At 40.6% G+C, this 25975-nt stretch overlaps 1 protein-coding gene and 2 pseudogenes across 1 annotated transcript; all 3 read right to left on the bottom strand.

Annotated features, from left to right (window-relative positions):
• Positions 1-793: 793 nt before the first annotated feature.
• LOC120440843 lies at positions 794-12817 on the bottom strand (annotated as a pseudogene).
• A 1168-nt stretch (positions 12818-13985) lies between these two features.
• On the bottom strand, positions 13986-14484 carry LOC120440842 (ATP-dependent RNA helicase DDX54-like). Its single transcript, XM_039614196.1, has 2 exons — positions 14388-14484; positions 13986-14224 (listed from the first exon to the last, which is right to left on the bottom strand). The coding sequence occupies exons 1-2, from the start codon at positions 14482-14484 to the stop codon at positions 13986-13988; spliced, it is 336 nt and encodes a 111-aa protein (XP_039470130.1).
• A 66-nt stretch (positions 14485-14550) lies between these two features.
• LOC120440841 lies at positions 14551-20055 on the bottom strand (annotated as a pseudogene).
• Between the last annotated feature and the right edge of the window lie 5920 nt (positions 20056-25975).

The following is a 25975-nucleotide window of genomic DNA, read 5'->3' as shown; positions in this document are numbered from 1 at the left end:
GGGGGCTTCTTTGCCTCCCTCCTGCTGTGTGCCCAGCCTGGAGGCTGCGGTCTGTGACCGGCTCCCGGTGCAGACGGCTCCCTGTGATAGTGTTTCCTCACCTGGCTCATGTGTGCCCAGCCCAATTTTACTTTTTAAGTGTGTGTGTGTGTGATTGATTGACTGATTGATTGACTGATTGATTGGTTTACAGAATTTAATGTGGTTTTTATACAGCACCTAACTAACTGCAAATTACACATCAGACGCCATTGCTGCTGCCCTTCACTATTCCCTCTCCCATCTGGAAATGAAGACTTATACATCAAAGTGCTTTTTGTTGATTACAGCTCCGCCTTCAATACAGTCATCCCTTACAAACTCACTCACAAGCTGGCAACACTCTGTGGCTGGCTACTGGACTTTTTGACTGGCAGGCCCCAGTCCGTCAGGATCGGCAACATGACTTCAGCCAGCAATATTACAAACACTGGTGTTCCACAAGGTTGCGTCCTCAGTCCCATCCTCTACACCCTGTACACCCACGACTGTGTCACCTCCAACAAAGATAACATTATTTTGAAGTTCGCGGACGACGCTGCAGTGATTGGTCGCATCACTGGAGGGGACGAAGCAGCTTACAGGAGAGAGGTGGCCGGTCTGGTGTCATGCTGTGAGGACAACAACCTCACCCTCAACACTGATAAGACAAAGGAGATAATAGTGGACACGAGGATGAAGAGGAGGCCTCACCAACCGCTGTTTATCCGGGGCTTGAAGTGGAGAGGGTGAGCAGCTTTAGATACCTGGGCGTCTACATCTCTGAGGACCTCACCTGGACACCGAACACCACACAGCTGGTCAAGTCCAGAGTCCAGAGGAGAGCTGCCTCCATCCTCAAAGACCCCACACACACCCAACACGGACTGTTCACACTTCTGCCCTCGAGACGAAGGTTCAGAAGTGTGAAATCCAGAACATCCAGACTCAACAACTCCTTCTTCCCCACTGCTATCAGGCTCATGGACAGCTGACCTATTTTTGAACAGTAATAATAACTTTTGCACATCAGGTCATCCTGCATATTAAGCTCATTACTCTTTTACACACATCTCTGTTTCACACTTCAATATTTTGTCTTCTTTTTGTCTTCATTTATTTATTTTTACTATTTGTATTTTATATGTTCTATTTCTATTGTATATATTAATCAGCATCTGTGTGTGGACAGCAAAGAAAGAATTTCATTGCACAGAGAAATGCCTTTTGTTCTTTGGACATATGACAATAAACACTTTGAATTTTGAATCTTGAAATTAAGCACCTAATATCTGTATTTTCCCAATTTGATAAGACATATTTCAGTACTCCAAAACACTTTTATTAGACTGCCAACATGCTTACAAGTAGTAAATCCAGGTTAGTGGATCATAATTAAACATAACTCTGTGGCAAACGCAGAGTTCAACAGGCCATCAAGGAAGAAGTGACGTGCATTTCTGCAGCGTAAAGATGCACAAATCATTGTCTCCTTAATCTACAGTCACACAAAGCGCCAGAAAAATCTTTGGTGATGTTCTCAGGTGATTCTGACGCTTACTTCCTCTTGATGTCCTCCACACCATCAACCCTCTGTCCTCCTCACAGCTTCTTCCTCAGCTTGCCTTTCTTATGGCCACCCCTTCCAAAACCTGACTTTTTCACTTCTCCGAGCCACTTTTTGTTCTTGGAGCGGAGCTTGCTCATCCCCCCGCCCTGCAGGAACTGGTGCTTCTGCTTTTTCTTGCGCTGCTTCATGATCTGATCCTTTGTTTTCAGCTCCGGCGTCCTTTGTGGTCACCGGAGCTCTGTGCGTTGGACCTCGTCGGCCACGGCCACGACCTGGGAGAGGCACGACACAACAAAGAGGTTGGAGGTTATAGCTTGCATGGCTGGAAGAGGGGCTCTAAGTATTTACTTTTAGACTTGAGTTAAAACATGGTGGCTGATGGTCTATATTTAACAGGCAGACGTGTTTGTGCTATTCATTTTGATGCCGTCCTACCTCTTGCTGGCTTCCTGCCTCCTCCGCCTGTTTCTCCGTCTGATCCAGATCCTGTATCATCAATCTTGTATTTTTTCTTCCACTCCTCATAACTGACATGTTGTCAAGTGATACAACATCTTCACAATACAGCTTAACATTGTCATAGGAGTAGAGAAGAGGGTCATTAAGAGCAGCACACAGAGAAGCTTTTTGTTGGAAGGATACAAGTTCTTCCTGTTCTTCTTGTTACTGATAACCTGACCGCTGTCTGTTTTGATCTTCTTCTTCTGGTCTTCTTTTCCGCTTTCTCTCACAAAACGCTTCTTCTTACGGTCCCTAATAAAACAAAGGGGGAAAAGACTTTAAATTATAGTTTTAAATGACCATTTTATGGATATTGAGTCAAACATAGGGAAATTTGTACCATTTCATCATTTTTTTTCTGCTGGTTAAAGGCGATCGCCTTCATCTCCCATGAGATCAAGGACAGCTGAAGAGGCCTGCTGTTCAAAAGCACTGCCCTCTCCACGAGACTCAACCTGTCGACGCGTAACACAGGACAAAACAGCATAAAACACAAAGCCATTCACATTTTTTTAAAGAAATAGATGCAACAGTTTAATGCCTCACCCTCTCTCAGAGTCAAAGTCTTTAGGTCTGTAAGGGATATAATACTCTTCATCTTTGCCCGACTGCCTTTTTTTCTTGGTCTTTGGTCGTTCTTCACCATCTTCCTGCTGACCTCTTCTTTTACCACCTACCACCTCTGAAAACACCCCCTGGTGGAAATGGAAAGAATTACATGGTACAAAGTGACAAAACATGATACAGAGATCCTACTATCTTCCTCTTCTAGTTTGTATACAACATCAGCTACATCAAAACTGCATTTTATTTTGCTTCATCTCCATCAGACAGCACAAACAACTTTCTTTTTGACTCAAATATTGGTTTTGAATGAAAATGATGAAACAATCCTGGGTGTTTATTCAACTTGTGAGCAGGTTTTCTAATCCACCGTACTATTATTATTGACACTAGTACATGTTCTTGCTGCTGGCGAACTAATACACTTAAGAACATAAAGCAAAGCAAAAAAGTGAAAAGTAGGTCTTGCCTATATAAATAAACATAAGACAATTGTGAGACTTTGACATAGTAACATCTGCAGTAATATTTACACCTCTGATGACATCTCACAAGGGTTAGCTTTATTTTGAAATCAAGATTGTTTACACAAAGTTTGTAATTGCAGAGAAATACTCCATTTATTTTGTTCATTTCATTTTCGAGCAGGAAGCTCACATTTTTTGTTATACCCTTTAGATGAATAGAGAGTTTTTTAATTAAATACATATTCTTTAAATAATGTTCCTCTTATAAAAAGTAGGATAATTAAATTTTTTTTAAATAAAACAGAAAAATGTCTGTTTTCTGTTGTCTGTTATATAACATTAGGTATGTTCGTGGCAATTAATTTCTTAATCAGCTAAACAGGTCATTTAAGAAACAGTCAAATATTAAGTTAAATTTGAAAACAGTTTAAAAAAAAATATCCCCATTCCAAAATTTCACACGACAATCTCATTGGCTCACGGAGTGATGATGTCACAAGGTCGCCTTAAGAACCTTTAATCCTTTGAAGTTTTTTCCATAAATAGGGTGAGACACAGCTATTCTTAGTTCGTTTCTTCGCAGCATTTGTGTTTGCAGCCTTCAAACGTTCACCACAGAAAGTTTTGAAAGCTTTTCAGAGTCGTCGTGTACAACCTTCAACATGTACCCAACAAGACACCAACCAAAACAAAATGAACACGCCGCTTCTCCTTCCTGCCGTGGCCGGCCAATTTCCCCAAGTGACCTCTTATCCATCCAAAGGGCATTACATGACAGTAGGAAGGAAAACTACCACCTCAGAATAAAATTCAAAAATTGAAGAAGAGAAACTTCAACTGGAGGAGAAGTGTAGACAGATGGAAGCGCAAAATAAAAACCTGGAGGAAAGACAACAACGCCAGCCCGACATAGAAATTATTAATGAGGGCTGGGGAATCAGGTTTGGACAAGCCGAGAGCAGATCGTCTTCCTGATTAAAGAAAACAAGCAGAAGACGGCGGAACTAAAGGAGATGTCCAACCAGCTTCAAGACAGCAAAGCTACTGTTGAGAAGACAGAATGGGATCTCCAATATATGGACCAAATGAATCAGCTGCTCCAAACAAAGTTCGATGAAGCTGTGAAAAAAATAAAGAAATCCTCCAACAGAAGGAAGAACAGGAGACAAAGCAAATAGACTTGCAGCACAAACTCAAAGTCACGGAGGAAAAATACAGAATGCTGAAAGAAAAGTTGGATGAAACAGTGCGCCAAAATAAAGTCCTTCTTCAAGAGAAAGTGCAACAGCAAGAAACATTGAAAGAAGAGAAACGTACTGTCAAAGACTTTGAGGGTAAAATCTAAAACTGCAACAGTTTTGTAATGAACTGAAAGACAAAACAGGTGAACTAGAAGGGGAAAAGGAAAAACTGGACAAAAGATGCTCACAGATGCAGAAAAGGATTGATCACATGGCAAGAAACAACTCAGAGCTCACTAAGGGGATATTGTTGGAATACAACAACTTGAAGCGCAAACACACTGAAATGCAGGCGCAAAAGCAACACCAAGACAAAATACATGACGACCTGCAGCGTACTCTCCAAGACATCCACAGAAGAAATGAGGAGTTAGAAGACATGTACAAAGAAGTACAAGAGAGAAATGCAGACATGCACAAGGACAAGCTAATGCAGGAGGCAACATCCAAAGAACTCAAAGAAAAGCTTGAAGAAAAACAAGCAACATTAGAAGAGGTGGAGCAAACATGCAAGAAACTTGACAAGCAAAACGCGGAAACAATCGATCAGTTGAGAACCCTCATCCTGGAGAAAAAGGCGCTTGTGGAAAAGTCCATGAAAAAGAAGAAAAAATGCTTCCGCTTGCCCTGGAGGAGGGACTCTGCTGCTTCACCTGATGTAGCCTCGTCTTGCTCCACCTCTGTCCTTCCCCCCAACCAGTCCCGGCAGTTGACTGTCCCCTCCTGAGCCTGGTTCTGCCGGAGGTTTCTGCCCGTTTAAAGGCAGTTTTTCCTCCCACTGTCGCCTAGTGCTTGCTCAGAGGGGATTGTTGGGGTTTTCTCTCTTTTACCTTGTTTCATTATTTACTTGTTTAACATTTTTGTTCTTACTTCATTTTACCTTGTTTCATTAGTTACTTGTTTAACATTTTTGTTCTTACTTCATTTTACCTTGTTTCATTATTTACTTGTTTAACATTTTTGTTCTTACTTCATTTTACCTTGTTTCATTAGTTACTTGTTTAACATTTTTGTTCTTACTTCATTTTACCTTGTTTCATTAGTTACCTGTTTAACATTTTTGTTCTTACTTCGTTTTACCTTGTTTCATTATTTACTTGTTTAACTTTTTTTGACTTGCTTGTTTATAATAAACCAATTGAATTTATCTTTTGAGTATTTTTCGTCTAATCTTTACAGAACTTTTCAAAAACATTCATATCTGTCGCTTATTTTCTTCTTGAAACCTCATAAATGGTGAAGGAAAAACCCTGGAACATGGTTTGAAACACTGAAATTGTTTCAGCTCAAACCGCCAAAGTCATACGTATGTGTGTGTGTGTGTGTGTGTGTGTGTGTGTGTGTGTGTGTGTGTGTGTGTGTGTGTCACAGGTGACACGGTGTCACTGATTAGGTCATCATGTTTAGGCTCTTTCACTCGAGAAATTATTTAGGCCAAATCTTTAAAACTGTATCATTGCATACACATTTTCAATTCATTTCAATTGCACAAATGCAGAAATAATTATTTGCAGTATCTTATCTCATTTATTATGAGAACGTCATGCCTGATCATTTGCACCCACACCATCAAAAATGGGGGCAAAAGGGAGGAGATCGCATTTAATCGGTTATAACAAGAGGTCAGAAATATAAGTGCTGCAGAAACCTCTGAATCTCAGCTAAAAGCTCATGTAAACCATTTCTACAATCACAAAACAAATCAAAGTCACCAAACAGTTAAAAGAGCAGTTATGTCACCATGAATCTGTGGACAGGTAATATCCATATTTTGATTTATGATTTCCTGGAGTTCAATGTGTGTGCTTAATCCTTTATGAAATTGATCTGAACCTGCAACTACAACGATCCAGGGAGGAAAGAAAGAAACAATACTTCACCCAGGCTTACATTTAGATCACTCTCCTCCTTTTCTGTGATGTCACAGTCAGCAGTAGTGGTGGGGTTGATTGGCTGCTGCAGCCTGCTTTCTGCAGCTCGGTCCTCTCTCTGCTTGCTGAATTTGTCCACTAGCCGAGTGTCTTTAGAGCGTTTGGCATGCATCACCACTGGCTGGTGTTTTACTACGTTTTTAACCCGTCTGATGGACTCCGGCGAGGGGTTTGACCGCGACTTGAGGTACTGCTTATAGGCGTTCTCTGAGACACGGAGCAGATTTTGCAGGTCCAGCGAGTTTTCATGAGACGTGATCACATGAGCACTTTCATCATCCAAGATCCTCTGAGGGACTCGACCAAACACACCTTCTGAATCTGAGTACGAAAAGAAATGCAGACATTTCAATACAGTGACAGATAAAAGAGCACTAAATAAAGTTTATTAGCAACCTCAAATGTGTAGCACATCAGTTAAACTGTTCATCTGACAGGCATGCAGTAGAGTCTACCTTGTGTGTGTTCAGGTGAAGCAAACTGAACTGGTCGCCCTAGGAAGAGGTGGAGGTCATAGACATAAGGCATTTCATCAGGACAAATCAGACTATAGGCTGTGCCACTGCCCGCCGTCCCACACGCCTGATGGAAAAGACAGGGAAAAAATACTCGTAATGCTGCTCACCAACTCTGTGCAAGAGTTTGGCCTTGGAGGGGAAGTTGTAATTGATGACATTATCCAGCAGGGCGATGTCTATACCACGAGCAGCAACATCAGTCACCAGAAGCACCATGGCTTTCCGGTGCACAAATTTCCCAATGTTGATCTTCCTGGCAGTCTGATCAAGGGCACTGTAGATGTAGGCACACTCTAAACCTTCTGACGACAGCAGCTGGACATCAGAAAAGATAAGTCAACTAAAGCTCTAGTTTTTAAACAATATTTAACATTCTCACAAATCTATGCTACACTGTTATCTTACCTCCTTTAGGTACTCCACATGGTGTTTGGTGGCAGCAAAGACCACTGTCTGTTCCTGAGGCTTCACTACGTTCCTCGGGAGGTGGAGCAGCAGAGCCGGCTTGTCATCCACATGCAGGTGGAAGAATGACAGCTGATGGAAGTTAGAAGAAATGAAAACATGCTCAAAGCCATGGAAACATCCAGGTGACTGTAAGGACTTTTGCTTTGGGCTTTACATTTAAATCATTCAACATTTCTGGGAGAAGAATACAAAAGGTTTGAATAGCAAGTGTCTGAAGACAGAGCACCAAGTAGAAAGACCAAGACATTGACACAGAAGCTGAATTAACATAAGTTAGCATGTAGAGTAGATGCAATAATCCTGTACCGAGGTAAAAAATAAAGCAAAGCCTTCCATCTAATTTCTCAGATTAAACAAAAGGTAAATGAAACAAAAGCAAGTTCTGCCTTTTTACCTTCATCTGATCACTGACCTTTGAATCCACATCCAAACGAATCAGAACAGGTTCTGTCAGGCCTGGGAAAAAAGTTTGTATACACCGGTGTGAATATAATTAGGATCATTTGCCTTTAGATGCTAAAAAAATACGGAAGCTAAGTTGAATGAATATGTTTTATGATGAGAAAATAAGCCAGAAAATCTTTGAGAAACTACACCGTGGAGGGTTAATTTATTAGATTAACCCAATGTGTAAAGAAAACATTACTTCTTTAGTTATAAACAACATTTCATAAAACAGACTGGAACATATATTTGGGATAAAAGCAACTACACTACCCTAGTTTTAATCATATTTACCAGATAAATTCCAGTTTTTTTACCACATAAAACCAAACAATTTTCTGTTTTTGTTCGGTACTTAATATTGGTTTCTCAACAAAGGACTGCAAAATTTTAATAACATGCTGATTAAGTTTGCCCAGTGACACACGTTTGTGAGCTTTATTTTAATGATCCTTTTAATACAAAAATGAACATTTTATTTAATTCTAAAAGTCTCTTTTTGCATGTAAGTGCCTGAATGGCTTTTATGCCCCCGTTATATCTAAAAAGACACAAAGCTGGAGTTATTCTGTGTCTTTGCTGCACAGCTGCATCTTCTTCTCCTCTCATTCTCTCCCCTCTCTCTCCTGTTGCTACTTCAATCGTGAAACTGATCAATGATCAGCTGATCGGCTTTTCTCTCTTGTTTGTTTATCGCTCACTTTGCGCCAGAAAGAGGAAACTGCCGGATGTCGCACTAAACAACAGCAGCACGTTTAAGCTTGGTCAGCTGTTGTTAGAATTTATTTAATATTAATTTCTAGTATCAGCTGATGTTTGCTGGAGCCACAGCTGTAAAAGCTGCTGTTCATGATATCGGTTTGGTTATCTGGTGAGAGGGAAACATGAAGATGAAACCAGGAGATGTCCTTACTGACTCATCAGAGCTGAACAGGTGATGGAGAAACAGGTTTACCTTTTAGGTGACATGAATGAGTTGAAGGGAAGTTATGAACTGTCTCTGAGAGACAAATAACACCAGGATCCTTTTCTAGGTAGCTGACAGCTGGTAACTGTGCAGGGGCGGGTCTAGCAAAGTTTTGCCAGGGGGCCCATAGGGCATTAACAGGGAAAGGGGGACACAAGGAAATACTTTCTTATTCTCATTTAAAATGTCTGGCTGTTATTAAATAATTATCTAAAGCTTACAACCAATGTTTTTATCTGACGTAAAATGAATAGAAATCATACATTTACCAACAAGACAGTGTACATCACTGTCACAACAGCGTTTGTTTTCATTCAAAGGCTTTATGGCTTTAATATCTGGGGGCGGTCTTTAGTCAAAATGCATCCATAGACTCGAGACACAATGCATTTTGGGACTTTCAGGTGTATGGACGAATGTTTTATTTTCTGATTAAACCAGAAATCTTTAATGAGCAGCTAGATTTGTCTCGCATTAACTGGCTGAGTTAATGCCAGTTAATGCGACATCGAAGCAGCTGGAATCCACAGCTGTGCGTGTTCATGGAGCTGCATTTTCACCTGCTGGACATCACTACCTGACAAGTTTAACTGTCTTCAGAACATTGCAGAGGCCTTATTGACAGTATTTGGCTCTACATATCTGTGTGAGCAGATTTTCTCTCACATGAGTGTCCTCAGGTAGCCGTCTGAATGCTGGACACTCGGAGACCTGTGTCTCTGAGTGGGAGACCAGAGATCACATTAACATGTGTGTCTCTGTATTAACAAACATACCATATTGGCCCAGTTTATTTTTCTTATCATTGTTGTGAGGAGACCATAAGTAGCATTTGTATTTTCTGTTGTACAGTTCATTTGCTGTTATGGAGTTCTTGTTATGAATAAAAAGTGTCTTTTTTTGTTTCAAAATAGCTGATAACTATTCGCTGATAGCTGCCAACATTTGCAAACAAATATAATTCTATAAAGTGGTTCTATATAATGTGTAACTTAATATAGAGCGTTATTAAATTTATTGCTAATGCAATCATATGGCACACTGACTTCTGAGGAAATTTTAAATGGCACTCACCATCAAAAAGGTTGCCTACCCCGTCTTAGAACATACACGTCAAATTTCCTTTTTTCAAACTTTCCTTCCCTAAATGTAAGTGACTGACAAAAAAAGAAAAATTTACCAGACAAGATTAAAAACATTTTAAAACTGGACATGTAAATGATGTTTACTATTATGTCTGCACTTTACGGAGCGGAGATGTGAAAATTACTAAATTACTTAAAGAAAAAAAAACTTCTATCGAATAGAATAGAATAGAATAGAATAGCTTTTTATTGCCACTGTTACAAGAACAGTGAAAGGCAATAACTGAAAAAACAATATACAATAACACAGTACAGACTCACTATCCACTAACCTATTCAGCTGCTTGTGAATGCAAATATCTAATCAGTCAATCACACGCCAGAAAAAAAAAGAAAAAAGAAAAAAAGGTGATTTAAGTGACTTTGAAGGCAGCATTGCTGTTGGTGACAGATGGGCTATTTTACATTTTTCAGACACTCCTGATCTTCTCAGATTTTCTCAGGAATTTACAGAGAATAGTCCAAAAAGAAAAGCGAAATAAACATTTCCCTGGGTAAAAATGCCGTGTTGATGGCAGAAGTCAGAGGGGCATGGCCATGCTGAAGGCAAGAGGAATTCTAAGCCAGTTTCTCAACCCAGCCCATCTGATATCAAAAACCACAACACATTCAAAGTCAATTAAAAGTCGCCTTTCTTGCCCGTTCCGATGCTCGCTTTGAACTTTGAAATGAGACCACTTGGACAGCGGTAATGATAAATAATTGCGAATAGGACATGTGGAGAGGGTGAGCAGCTCCACAGTGAGACCCACCACATGTCTTTTAGATCCAATCCCCTCTTCACTTTTTAAAACACTTTATGGATTTCTTGAAGCTGAGCTTTTATACATGATGAATTGCTCTCTTCAGTTGCGTGTCTTCCCTGCTGCCTTTAAAACGGCGGTGGTGAGGCCCCTTCTGAAGAAGAGCAATTTGGATTGTAATGATTTTAATAACTACAAACCTGTATCCAACTTACCATTTTTAAGTAAAATTTTAGAAAAACTTGTTTTTACTCAGATTAATGACTTTTTGAATGATAGACAGATCACGGAGATATTTCAGTCTGGATTTAGGGTGAACCACAGCACCACAGAGACTGCTCTCCTAAAGGTTTTAAATGATCTTAGATGTAACTGGGACGCCCAAAAGCTCTCAGTCCTGGTGCTACTGGATCTAAGCGCAGCCTTTGATACAGTAGACCACGCTATTCTTTTAAACAGACTGAAACACATGGCGGGCCTCTCTGGTGCTGTACACAACTGGTTCATTTCCTATCTCTCAGACAGAACTTTTATGGTGAGTATGGATACATGCTCCTCTATGATCCATAAAATGACATGTGGTGTGCCTGAAGGGTCGGTTTTAGGCCCTGTACTTTTTAATTTGTATATGCTACCTCTTGGTGGTGTCATCAGGAAGCATGGAGTGAACTTCCACAGTTACGCTGATGATACTCAGCTGTACATCTCCGTGTCTCCTGATGACACCAGACCAATGGATGCCCTTTTTAACTGTATTCTAGATATTAAATCTTGGATGGCAGAAAACTTTTTACAGCTTAACCAGGACAAAACTGAAGTTTTAATCATCGGTCCTGAGGCTCAGAGAGAGAAACTCTTGTCTAAATTACAAGCATTTTCACTATGTCCTTCGCTACAAGTGAAAAACCTGGGTGTTATTTTTGACTCTGAGCTTGGTTTTATCCCACATATTAAACATGTAACCAAAATTGGATTTTATCATCTAAAAAATATAGCCAGAGTCCGCCCTATTCTCTCTCGGGCCAACACGGAGATACTGATGCATGCTTTTATTACCAGTCGCATTGATTACTGTAATGCCCTGCTCTCTGGTCTCCCCAAAAAGAATATTTCACCTTTACAACTTTTACAAAACTCTGCAGCTCGTGTGCTGACAAAGACCAGAGGGCGGGCCCACATTACACCGGTTTTAGAATCGCTGCACTGGCTCCCCGTGTGTTTCAGGATCGATTTTAAAGTTCTTTTATTGGTTTTTAAATGTCTTAATGGTCTTGGGCTTCTTATCTCTCAGATCTGCTTTTACCATATGAAACCTCGCGGACCCTGAGGTCCTCTGGTACTGGCCTTTTGATTGTCCCTAAAGTCAGGACACATACTCACGGAGAGGCAGCTTTTCAGTGGTATGGTCCTCGTCTGTGGAACAGCCTGCCGGAGGAGCTCAGGGCCGCAGAGAACGTACATGTTTTTAAGAACAGGCTCAAGACCCACCTTTTTAATTTAGCTTTTACCTAACGTTTATTTATTTTATGCTTATTTATTCTATCCTGTTATTCTATTTATATTATTAATTTAGGTTTTACCTAATATTTATTGATTTTATTCTTATTGATTTTTTATCTTCTTACTCTATATTTATACTCTATCCCATTCTTATTTATTTGATCTTTTTATCCTGTATATATTCTTATTAGGTCATATCTCCAGTGTTTCCTCGGAGGGGGCTCTCTGCACTGGGGCTGTGATCGACCGTGGCGGCTGGGGCTCTGTGGGTCTTCTCAGCCTGGCTGGGGGGCTTCTTTGCCTCCCTCCTGCTGTGTGCCCAGCCTGGAGGCTGCGGTCTGTGACCGGCTCCCGGTGCAGACGGCTCCCTGTGATAGTGTTTCCTCACCTGGCTCATGTGTGCCCAGCCCAATTTTACTTTTTAAGTGTGTGTGTGTGATTGATTGATTGATTGATTGATTGATTGATTGACTGATTGATTGGTTTACAGAATTTAATGTGGTTTTTATACAGCACCTAACTAACTGCAAATTACACATCAGACGCCATTGCTGCTGCCCTTCACTATTCCCTCTCCCATCTGGAAAACGAAGGCTTATACTTCGAAGTGCTTTTTGTTGATTACAGCTCCGCCTTCAATACAGTCATCCCTTACAAACTCACTCACAAGCTGGCAACACTCTGTGGCTGGCTACTGGACTTTTGACTGGCAGGCCCCAGTCCGTCAGGATCGGCAACATGACTTCAGCCAGCATTATTACAAACGCTGGTGTTCCACAAGGTTGCGTCCTCAGTCCCATCCTCTACACCCACGACTGTGTCACCTCCAACAAAGATAACATTATTTTGAAGTTCATGGACGACGCTGCAGTGATTGGTCGCATCACTGGAGGGGACGAAGCAGCTTACAGGAGAGAGGTGGCGGTCTGGTGTCATGCTGTGAGGACAACAACCTCACCCTCAACACTGATAAGACAAAGGAGATAATAGTGGACACGAGGATGAAGAGGAGGCCTCACCAACCGCTGTTTATCCGGGGCTTGAAGTGGAGAGGGTGAGCAGCTTTAGATACCTGGGCGTCTACATCTCTGAGGACCTCACCTGGACACCGAACACCACACAGCTGGTCAAGTCCAGAGTCCAGAGGAGAGCTGCCTCCATCCTCAAAGACCCCACACACACCCAACACGGACTGTTCACACTTCTGCCCTCGAGACGAAGGTTCAGAAGTGTGAAATCCAGAACATCCAGACTCAACAACTCCTTCTTCCCCACTGCTATCAGGCTCATGGACAGCTGACCTATTTTTGAACAGTAATAATAACTTTTGCACATCAGGTCATCCTGCATATTAAGCTCATTACTCTTTTACACACATCTCTGTTTCACACTTCAATATTTTGTCTTCTTTTTTGTCTTCATTTATTTATTTTTACTATTTGTATTTTATATGTTCTATTTCTATTGTATATATTAATCAGCATCTGTGTGTGGACAGCAAAGAAAGAATTTCATTGCACAGAGAAATGCCTTTTGTTCTTTGGACATATGACAATAAACACTTTGAATTTTGAATCTTGAAATTAAGCACCTAATATCTGTATTTTCCCAATTTGATAAGACATATTTCAGTACTCCAAAACACTTTTATTAGACTGCCAACATGCTTACAAGTAGTAAATCCAGGTTAGTGGATCATAATTAAACATAACTCTGTGGCAAACGCAGAGTTCAACAGGCCATCAAGGAAGAAGTGACGTGCATTTCTGCAGCGTAAAGATGCACAAATCATTGTCTCCTTAATCTACAGTCACACAAAGCGCCAGAAAAATCTTTGGTGATGTTCTCAGGTGATTCTGACGCTTACTTCCTCGTGATGTCCTCCACACCATCAACCCTCTGTCCTCCTCACAGCTTCTTCCTCAGCTTGCCTTTCTTATGGCCACCTTCCAAAACCTGACTTTTCACTTCTCCGAGCCACTTTTTGTTCTTGGAGCAGAGCTTGCTCATCCCCCCGCCCTGCAGGAACTGGTGCTTCTGCTTTTTCTTGCGCTGCTTCATGATCTGATCCTTTGTTTTCAGCTCCAAGCGTCCTTTGTGGTCACCGGAGCTCTGTACGTTTGGACCTCGTCGGCCACGGCCACGACCTGGGAGAGGCACGACACAACAAAGAGGTTGGAGGTTATAGCTTGCATGGCTGGAAGAGGGGCTCTAAGTATTTACTTTTAGACTTGAGTTAAAACATGGTGGCTGATGGTCTATATTTAACAGGCAGACGTGTTTGTGCTATTCATTTTGATGCCGTCCTACCTCTTGCTGGCTTCCTGCCTCCTCCGCCTGTTTCTCCGTCTGATCCAGATCCTGTATCATCAATCTTGTATTTTTCTTCCACTCTCATAACTGACATGTTGTCAAGTGATACAACATCTTCACAATACAGCTTAACATTGTCATAGGAGTAGAGAAGAGGTCATTAAGAGCAGCACACAGAGAAGCTTTTGTTGGAAGGATACAAGTTCTTCCTGTTCTTCTTGTTACTGATAACCTGACCGCTGTCTGTTTTGATCTTCTTCTTCTGGTCTTCTTTTCCCGTTTCTCTCACAAAACGCTTCTTCTTACGGTCCCTAATAAAACAAAGGGGGGGGAAAAAGACTTTAAATTATAGTTTTAAATGACCATTTTATGGATATTGAGTCAAACATAGGGAAATTTGTACCATTTCATCATTTTTTTCTGCTGGTTAAGGCGATCGCCTTCATCTCCCATGAGATCAAGGACAGCTGAAGAGGCCTGCTGTTCAAAAGCACTGCCCTCTCCACCGAGACTCAACCTGTCGACGCGTAACACAGGACAAAACAGCATAAAACACAAAGCCATTCACATTTTTTTAAAGAAATAGATGCAACAGTTCAATGCCTCACCCTCTCTCAGAGTCAAAGTCTTTAGGTCTGTAAGGGATATAATACTCTTCATCTTTGCCCGACTGCCTTTTTTTCTTGGTCTTTGGTCGTTCTTCACCATCTTCCTGCTGACCTCTTCTTTTACCACCTACCACCTCTGAAAACACCCCCTGGTGGAAATGGAAAGAATTACATGGTACAAAGTGACAAAACATGATACAGAGATCCTACTATCTTCCTCTTCTAGTTTGTATACAACATCAGCTACATCAAAACTGCATTTTATTTTGCTTCATCTCCATCAGACAGCACAAACAACTTTCTCTTTTTGACTCAAATATTGGTTTTGAATGAAAATGATGAAACAATCCTGGGTGTTTATTCAACTTGTGAGCAGGTTTTCTAATCCACCGTACTATTATTATTGACACTAGTACATGTTCTTGCTGCTGGCGAACTAATACACTTAAGAACATAAAGCAAAGCAAAAAAGTGAAAAGTAGGTCTTGCCTATATAAATAAACATAAGACAATTGTGAGACTTTGACATAGTAACATCTGCAGTAATATTTACACCTCTGATGACATCTCACAAGGGTTAGCTTTATTTTGAAATCAAGATTGTTTACACAAAGTTTGTAATTGCAGAGAAATACTCCATTTATTTTGTTCATTTCATTTTCGAGCAGGAAGCTCACATTTTTTGTTATACCCTTTAGATGAATAGAGAGTTTTTTAATTAAATACATATTCTTTAAATAATGTTCCCTCTTATAAAAAGTAGGATAATTAAATTTTTTTTTAAATAAAACAGAAAAATGTCTGTTTTTCTGTTGTCTGTTATATAACATTAGGTATGTTCGTGGCAATTAATTTCTTAATCAGCTAAACAGGTCATTTAAGAAACAGTCAAATATTAAGTTAAATTTGAAAACAGTTTAAAAAAAAATATCCCCATTCCAAAATTTCACACGACAATCTCATTGGCTCACGGAGTGATGATGTCACAAGGTTGCCTTAAGAACCTTTAATCCTTTGAAGTTTTTTCCATAAATAGGGGTGAGACACAGCTATTCTTAGTTCGTTTCTTCGCAGCATTTGTGTTTGCAGCCTTCAAACGTTCACCACAGAAAGTTTTGGAAAGCTTTTCAGAGTCGTCGTGTACAACCTTCAACATGTACCCAACAAGACACCAACCAAAACAAAATGAACACGCCGCTTCTCCTTCCTGGCGTGGCCAGCCAATTTCCCCAAGTGACCTCTTATCCATCCAAAGGGCATTACATGACAGTAGGAAGGAAAACTACCACCTCCAGAATAAAATTCAAAAAATTGAAGAAGAGAAACTTCAACTGGAGGAGAAGTGTAGACAGATGGAAGCGCAAAATAAAAACCTGGAGGAAAGACAACAACGCCAGCCCGACATAGAAATTATTAATGAGGGCTGGGGAATCAGGTTTGGACAAGCCCGAGAGCAGATCGTCTTCCTGATTAAAGAAAACAAGCAGAAGACGGCGGAACTAAAGGAGATGTCCAACCAGCTTCAAGACAGCAAAGCTACTGTTGAGAAGACAGAATGGGATCTCCAATATATGGACCAAATGAATCAGCTGCTCCAAACAAAGTTCGATGAAGCTGTGAAAAAAAATAAAGAAATCCTCCAACAGAAGGAAGAACAGGAGACAAAGCAAATAGACTTGCAGCACAAACTCAAAGTCACGGAGGAAAAATACAGAATGCTGAAAGAAAAGTTGGATGAAACAGTGCGCCAAAATAAAGTCCTTCTTCAAGAGAAAGTGCAACAGCAAGAAACATTGAAAGAAGAGAAACGTACTGTCAAAGACTTTGAGGGTAAAAATCTAAAACTGCAACAGTTTTGTAATGAACTGAAAGACAAAACAGGTGAACTAGAAGGGAAAAGGAAAAACTGGACAAAAGATGCTCACAGATGCAGAAAAGGATTGATCACATGGCAAGAAACAACTCAGAGCTCACTAAGGGGATATTGTTGGAATACAACAACTTGAAGCGCAAACACACTGAAATGCAGGCGCAAAAGCAACACCAAGACAAAATACATGACGACCTGCAGCGTACTCTCCAAGACATCCACAGAAGAAATGAGGAGTTAGAAGACATGTACAAAGAAGTACAAGAGAGAAATGCAGACATGCACAAGGACAAGCTAATGCAGGAGGCAACATCCAAAGAACTCAAAGAAAAGCTTGAAGAAAAACAAGCAACATTAGAAGAGGTGGAGCAAACATGCAAGAAACTTGACAAGCAAAACGCGGAAACAATCGATCAGTTGAGAACCCTCATCCTGGAGAAAAAAGGCGCTTGTGGAAAAGTCCATGAAAAAGAAGAAAAATGCTTCCGCTTGCCCTGGAGGAGGGACTCTGCTGCTTCACCTGATGTAGCCTCGTCTTGCTCCACCTCTGTCCTTCCCCCAACCAGTCCCGGCAGTTGACTGTCCCCTCCTGAGCCTGGTTCTGCCGGAGGTTTCTGCCCGCTTAAAGGCAGTTTTTCCTCCCCACTGTCGCCTAGTGCTTGCTCAGAGGGGATTGTTGGGGTTTTCTCTCTTTTACCTTGTTTCATTATTTACTTGTTTAACATTTTTGTTCTTACTTCATTTTACCTTGTTTCATTAGTTACTTGTTTAACATTTTGTTCTTACTTCATTTTACCTTGTTTCATTATTTACTTGTTTAACATTTTTGTTCTTACTTCATTTTACCTTGTTTCATTAGTTACTTGTTTAACATTTTTGTTCTTACTTCATTTTACCTTGTTTCATTAGTTACCTGTTTAACATTTTTGTTCTTACTTCGTTTTACCTTGTTTCATTATTTACTTGTTTAACTTTTTTGACTTGCTTGTTTATAATAAACCAATTGAATTTATCTTTTGAGTATTTTTCGTCTAATCTTTACAGAACTTTTCAAAACATTCATATCTGTCGCTTTATTTTCTTCTTGAAACCTCATAAATGGTGAAGGAAAAACCCTGGAACATGGTTTGAAACACTGAAATTGTTTCAGCTCAAACCGCCAAAGTCATACGTATGTGTGTGTGTGTGTGTGTGTGTGTGTGTGTGTGTGTGTGTGTGTGTGTGTGTGTGTCACAGGTGACACGGTGTCACTGATTAGGTCATCATGTTTAGGCTCTTTCACTCGAGAAATTATTTAGGCCAAATCTTTAAAACTGTATCATTGCATACATATTTTCAATTCATTTCAATTGCACAAATGCAGAAATAATTATTTGCAGTATCTTATCTCATTTATTATGAGAACGTCATGCCTGATCATTTGCACCCACACCATCAAAAATGGGGGCAAAAGGGAGGAGATCGCATTTAATCGGTTATAACAAGAGGTCAGAAATATAAGTGCTGCAGAAACCTCTGAATCTCAGCTAAAAGCTCATGTAAACCATTTCTACAATCACAAAACAAATCAAAGTCACCAAACAGTTAAAAGAGCAGTTATGTCACCATGAATCTGTGGACAGGTAATATCCATATTTTGATTTATGATTTCCTGGAGTTCAATGTGTGTGCTTAATCCTTTATGAAACTGATCTGAACCTGCAACTACAACGATCCAGGGAGGAAAGAAAGAAACAATACTTCACCCAGGCTTACATTTAGATCACTCTCCTCCTTTTCTGTGATGTCACAGTCAGCAGTAGTGGTGGGGTTGATTGGCTGCTGCAGCCTGCTTTCTGCAGCTCGGTCCTCTCTCTGCTTGCTGAATTTGTCCACTAGCCGAGTGTCTTTAGAGCGTTTGGCATGCATCACCTCACTGGCTGGTGTTTTACTACGTTTTTAACCCGTCTGATGGACTCCGGCGAGGGGTTTGACCGCGACTTGAGGTACTGCTTGTAGGCGTTCTCTGAGACACGGAGCAGATTTTGCAGGTCCAGCGAGTTTTCATGAGACGTGATCACATGAGCACTTTCATCATCCAAGATCCTCTGAGGGACTCGACCAAACACACCTTCTGAATCTGAGTACGAAAAGAAATGCAGACATTTCAATACAGTGACAGATAAAAGAGCACTAAATAAAGTTTATTAGCAACCTCAAATGTGTAGCACATCAGTTAAACTGTTCATCTGACAGGCATGCAGTAGAGTCTACCTTGTGTGTGTTCAGGTGAAGCAAACTGAACTGGTCGCCCTAGGAAGAGGTGGAGGTCATAGACATAAGGCATTTCATCAGGACAAATCAGACTATAGGCTGTGCCACTTCGGCCCGCTCGTCCCACACGCCCTGATGGAAAAGACAGGGAAAAAATACTCAGATGCTGCTCACCAACTCTGTGCAAGAGTTTGGCCTTGAGGGAAGTTGTAATTGATGACATTATCCAGCAGGGCGATGTCTATACCACGAGCAGCAACATCAGTCACCAGAAGCACCATGGCTTTCCGGTGCACAAATTTCCCAATGTTGATCTTCTGGCAGTCTGATCAAGGGCACTGTAGATGTAGGCACATTCTAAACCTTCTGACGACAGCAGCTGGACATCAGAAAAAGATAAGTCAACTAAAGCTCTAGTTTTTTAAACAATATTTAACATTCTCACAAATCTATGCTACACTGTTATCTTACCTCCTTTAGGTACTCCACATGGTGTTTGGTGGCAGCAAAGACCACTGTCTGTTCCTGAGGCTTCACTACGTTCCTCGGGAGGTGGAGCAGCAGAGCCGCCTTGTCATCCACATGCAGGTGGAAGAATGACAGCTGATGGAAGTTAGAAGAAATGAAAACATGCTCAAAGCCATGGAAACATCCAGGTGACTGTAAGGACTTTTGCTTTGGGCTTTACATTTAAATCATTCAACATTTCTGGGAGAAGAATACAAAAGGTTTGAATAGCAAGTGTCTGAAGACAGAGCACCAAGTAGAAAGACCAAGACATTGACACAGAAGCTGAATTAACATAAGTTAGCATGTAGAGTAGATGCAATAATCCTGTACCGAGGTAAAAAATAAAGCAAAGCCTTCCATCTAATTTCTCAGATTAAACAAAAGGTAAATGAAACAAAAGCAAGTTCTGCCTTTTTACCTTCATCTGATCACTGACCTTTGAATCCACATCCAAACGAATCAGAACAGGTTCTGTCAGGCCTGGGAAAAAAGTTTTGTATACACCGTGTGAATATAATTAGGATCATTTGCCTTTAGATGCTAAAAAATACGGAAGCTAAGTTGAATGAATATGTTTTATGATGAGAAAATAAGCCAGAAAATCTTTGAGAAACTACACCGTGGAGGGTTAATTTATTAGATTAACCCAATGTGTAAAAAAACATTACTTCTTTAGTTATAAACAACATTTCATAAAACAGACTGGAACATATATTTGGGATAAAAGCAACTACACTACCCTAGTTTTAATCATATTTACCAGATAAATTCCAGTTTTTTACCACATAAAACCAAACAATTTTCTGTTTTGTTCGGTACTTAATATTGGTTTCTCAACAAAGGACTGCAAAATTTTAATAACATGCTGATTAAGTTTGCCCAGTGACACACGTTTGTGAGCTTTATTTTAATGATCCTTTTAATACAAAAATGAACATTTTATTTAATTCTAAAAGTCTCTTTTTGCATGTAAGTGCCTGAATGGCTTTTATGCCCCCGTTATATCTAAAAAGACACAAAGCTGGAGTTATTCTGTGTCTTTGCTGCACAGCTGCATCTTCTTCTCCTCTCATTCTCTCCCTCTCTCTCTGTTGCTACTTCAATCGTGAAACTGATCAATGATCAGCTGATCGGCTTTTCTCTCTTGTTTGTTTATCGCTCACTTTGCGCCAGAAAGAGGAAACTGCCGGATGTCGCACTAAACAACAGCAGCACGTTTAAGCTTGGTCAGCTGTTGTTAGAATTTATTTAATATTAATTTCTAGTATCAGCTGATGTTTGCTGGAGCCACAGCTGTAAAAGCTGCTGTTCATGATATCGGTTTGGTTATCTGGTGAGAGGGAAACATGAAGATGAAACCAGGAGATGTCCTTACTGACTCATCAGAGCTGAACAGGTGATGGAGAAACAGGTTTACCTTTTAGGTGACATGAATGAGTTGAAGGGAAGTTATGAACTGTCTCTGAGAGACAAATAACACCAGGATCCTTTTCTAGGTAGCTGACAGCTGGTAACTGTGCAGGGGCGGGTCTAGCAAAGTTTTGCCAGGGGCCCATAGGGCATTAACAGGAAAGGGGACACAAGGAAATACTTTCTTATTCTCATTTAAAATGTCTGGCTGTTATTAAATAATTATCTAAAGCTTACAACCAATGTTTTTATCTGACGTAAAATGAATAGAAATCATACATTTACCAACAAGACAGTGTACATCACTGTCACAACAGCGTTTGTTTTCATTCAAAGGCTTTATGGCTTTAATATCTGGGGGGCCGGTCTTTAGTCAAAATGCATCCATAGACTCGAGACACAATGCATTTTTGGGACTTTCAGGTGTATGGACGAATGTTTTATTTTCTGATTAAACCAGAAATCTTTAATGAGCAGCTAGATTTGTCTCGCATTAACTGGCTGAGTTAATGCCAGTTAATGCGACATCGAAGCAGCTGGAATCCACAGCTGTGCGTGTTCATGGAGCTGCATTTTCACCTGCTGGACATCACTACCTGACAAGTTTAACTGTCTTCAGAACATTGCAGAGGCCTTATTGACAGTATTTGGCTCTACATATCTGTGTGAGCAGATTTTCTCTCACATGAGTGTCCTCAGGTAGCCGTCTGAATGCTGGACACTCGGAGACCTGTGTCTCTGAGTGGGAGACCAGAGATCACATTAACATGTGTGTCTCTGTATTAACAAACATACCATATTGGCCCAGTTTATTTTTCTTATCATTGTTGTGAGGAGACCATAAGTAGCATTTGTATTTTCTGTTGTACAGTTCATTTGCTGTTATGGAGTTCTTGTTATGAATAAAAGTGTCTTTTTTTGTTTCAAAATAGCTGATAACTATTCGCTGATAGCTGCCAACATTTGCAAACAAATATAATTCTATAAAGTGGTTCTATATAATGTGTAACTTAATATAGAGCGTTATTAAATTTATTGCTAATGCAATCATATGGCACACTGACTTCTGAGGAAATTTTAAATGGCACTCACCATCAAAAGGTTGCCTACCCGTCTTAGAACATACACGTCAAATTTCCTTTTTCAAACTTTCCTTTCCTAAATGTAAGTGACTGACAAAAAAGAAAAATTTACCAGACAAGATTAAAAACATTTTAAAACTGGACATGTAAATGATGTTTACTATTATGTCTGCACTTTACGGAGCGGAGATGTGAAAATTACTAAATTACTTAAAGAAAAAAAACTTCTATCGAATAGAATAGAATAGAATAGAATAGCTTTTTATTGTCACTGTTACAAGAACAGTGAAAGGCAATAACTGAAAAACAATATACAATAACACAGTACAGACTCACTATCCACTAACCTATTCAGCTGCTTGTGAATGCAAATATCTAATCAGTCAATCACACGCCAGAAAAAAAAAAAAAAGAAAAAAAAGGTGATTTAAGTGACTTTGAAGGCAGCATTGCTGTTGGTGACAGATGGGCTATTTTACATTTTCAGACACTCCTGATCTTCTCAGATTTTCTCAGGAATTTACAGAGAATAGTCCAAAAAGAAAAGCGAAATAAACATTTCCCTGGGTAAAATGCCGTGTTGATGCCAGAAGTCAGAGGGCATGGCCATGCTGAAGGCAAGAGGAATTCTAAGCCAGTTTCTCAACCCAGCCCATCTGATATCAAAACCGCAACACATTCAAAGTCAATTAAAAGTCGCTTTTCTTGCCCGTTCGATGCTCGCTTTGAACTTTGAAATGAGACCACTTGGACAGCGGTAATGATAAATAATTGCGAATAGGACATGTGGAGAGGGTGAGCAGCTCCACAGTGAGACCCACCACATGTCTTTTAGATCCAATCCCTCTTCACTTTTTAAAACACTTTATGGATTTCTTGAAGCTGAGCTTTTATACATGATGAATTGCTCTCTCAGTTGCGTGTCTTCCTGCTGCCTTTAAAACGGCGGTGGTGAGGCCCTTCTGAAGAAGAGCAATTTGGATTGTAATGATTTTAATAACTACAAACCTGTATCCAACTTACCATTTTTAAGTAAAATTTTAGAAAAACTTGTTTTTACTCAGATTAATGACTTTTGAATGATAGACAGATCACGGAGATATTTCAGTCTGGATTTAGGGTGAACCACAGCACCACAGAGACTGCTCTCCTAAAGGTTTTAAATGATCTTAGATGTAACTGGGACGCCCAAAAGCTCTCACTCCTGGTGCTACTGGATCTAAGCGCAGCCTTTGATACAGTAGACCACGCTATTCTTTAAACAGACTGAAACACATGGCGGGCCTCTCTGGTGCTGTACACAACTGGTTCATTTCCTATCTCTCAGACAGAACTTTTATGGTGAGTATGGATACATGCTCCTCTATGATCCATAAAATGACATGTGGTGTGCCTGAAGGGTCGGTTTTAGGCCCTGTACTTTTTAATTTGTATATGCTACCTCTTGGCGGTGTCATCAGGAAGCATGGAGTGAACTTCCACAGTTACGCTGATGATACTCAGCTGTACATCTCCGTGTCTCCTGATGACACCAGACCAATGGATGCCCTTTTAACTGTATTCTAGATATTAAATCTTGGATGGCAGAAAACTTTTACAGCTTAACCAGGACAAAACTGAAGTTTTAATCATCGGTCCTGAGGCTCAGAGAGAAAACTCTTGTCTAAATTACAAGCATTTTCACTATGTCCTTCGCTACAAGTGAAAAACCTGGGTGTTATTTTTGACTCTGAGCTTGGTTTTATCCCACATATTAAACATGTAACCAAAATTGGATTTTATCATCTAAAAATATAGCCAGAGTCCGCCCTATTCTCTCTCGGGCCAACACGGAGATACTGATGCATGCTTTTATTACCAGTCGCATTGATTACTGTAATGCCCTGCTCTCTGGTCTCCCAAAAGAATATTTCACCTTTACAACTTTTACAAAACTCTGCAGCTCGTGTGCTGACAAAGACCAGAGGGCGGGCCCACATTACACCGGTTTTAGAATCGCTGCACTGGCTCCCCGTGTGTTTCAGGATCGATTTTAAAGTTCTTTTATTGGTTTTTAAATGTCTTAATGGTCTTGGGCTTCTTATCTCTCAGATCTGCTTTTACCATATGAAACCTCGCGGACCCTGAGGTCCTCTGGTACTGGCCTTTTGATTGTCCCTAAAGTCAGGACACATACTCACGGAGAGGCAGCTTTTCAGTGTTATGGTCCTCGTCTGTGGAACAGCCTGCCGGAGGAGCTCAGGGCCGCAGAGAACGTACATGTTTTTAAGAACAGGCTCAAGACCCACCTTTTTAATTTAGCTTTTACCTAACGTTTATTTATTTTATGCTTATTTATTCTATCCTGTTATTCTATTTATATTATTAATTTAGGTTTTACCTAATATTTATTGATTTTATTCTTATTGATTTTTATCTTCTTACTCTATATTTATACTCTGTCCCATTCTTATTTATTTGATCTTTTATCCTGTATATATTCTTATTAGGTCATATCTCCAGTGTTTCCTCGGAGGGGCTCTCTGCACTGGGGCTGTGATCGACCGTGGCGGCTGGGGCTCTGTGGGTCTTCTCAGCCTGGCTGGGGGGCTTCTTTGCCTCCCTCCTGCTGTGTGCCCAGCCTGGAGGCTGCGGTCTGTGACCGGCTCCCGGTGCAGACGGCTCCCTGTGATAGTGTTTCCTCACCTGGCTCATGTGTGCCCAGCCCAATTTTACTTTTTAAGTGTGTGTGTGTGATTGATTGATTGATTGATTGACTGATTGATTGGTTTACAGAATTTAATGTGGTTTTTATACAGCACCTAACTAACTGCAAATAACACATCAGACGCCATTGCTGCTGCCCTTCACTATTCCCTCTCCATCTGGAAAACGAAGGCTTATACTTGAAGTGCTTTTTGTTGATTACAGCTCCGCCTTCAATACAGTCATCCCTTACAAACTCACTCACAAGCTGGCAACACTCTGTGGCTGGCTACTGGACTTTTTGACTGGGAGGCCCCAGTCCGTCAGGATCGGCAACATGACTTCAGCCAGCATTATTACAAACGCTGGTGTTCCACAAGGTTGCGTCCTCAGTCCCATCCTGTACACCCACGACTGTGTCACCTCCAACAAAGATAACATTATTTTGAAGTTCGCGGACGACGCTGCAGTGATTGGTCGCATCACTGGAGGGGACGAAGCAGCTTACAGGAGAGAGGTGGCCGGTCTGGTGTCATGCTGTGAGGACAACAACCTCACCCTCAACACTGATAAGACAAAGGAGATAATAGTGGACACGAGGATGAAGAGGAGGCCTCACCAACCGCTGTTTATCCGGGGCTTGAAGTGGAGAGGGTGAGCAGCTTTAGATACCTGGGCGTCTACATCTCTGAGGACCTCACCTGGACACTGAACACCACACAGCTGGTCAAGTCCAGAGTCCAGAGGAGAGCTGCCTCCATCCTCAAAGACCCCACACACACCAACAACACGGACTGTTCACACTTCTGCCCTCGAGACGAAGGTTCAGAAGTGTGAAATCCAGAACATCCAGACTCAACAACTCCTTCTTCCCCACTGCTATCAGGCTCATGGACAGCTGACCTATTTTTGAACAGTAATAATAACTTTTGCACATCAGGTCATCCTGCATATTAAGCTCATTACTCTTTTACACACATCTCTGTTTCACACTTCAATATTTTGTCTTCTTTTTTGTCTTCATTTATTTATTTTTACTATTTGTATTTTATATGTTCTATTTCTATTGTATATATTAATCAGCATCTGTGTGTGGACAGCAAAGAAAGAATTTCATTGCACAGAGAAATGCCTTTTTGTTCTTTGGACATATGACAATAAACACTT

This window comes from Oreochromis aureus, linkage group 7 (assembly GCF_013358895.1).
Source record: "Oreochromis aureus strain Israel breed Guangdong linkage group 7, ZZ_aureus, whole genome shotgun sequence".
NCBI lineage: Eukaryota > Metazoa > Chordata > Actinopteri > Cichliformes > Cichlidae > Oreochromis > Oreochromis aureus.
Note: the sequence above shows the minus strand (reverse complement) of the source record. Positions and strands in the feature narration are given on the sequence as shown.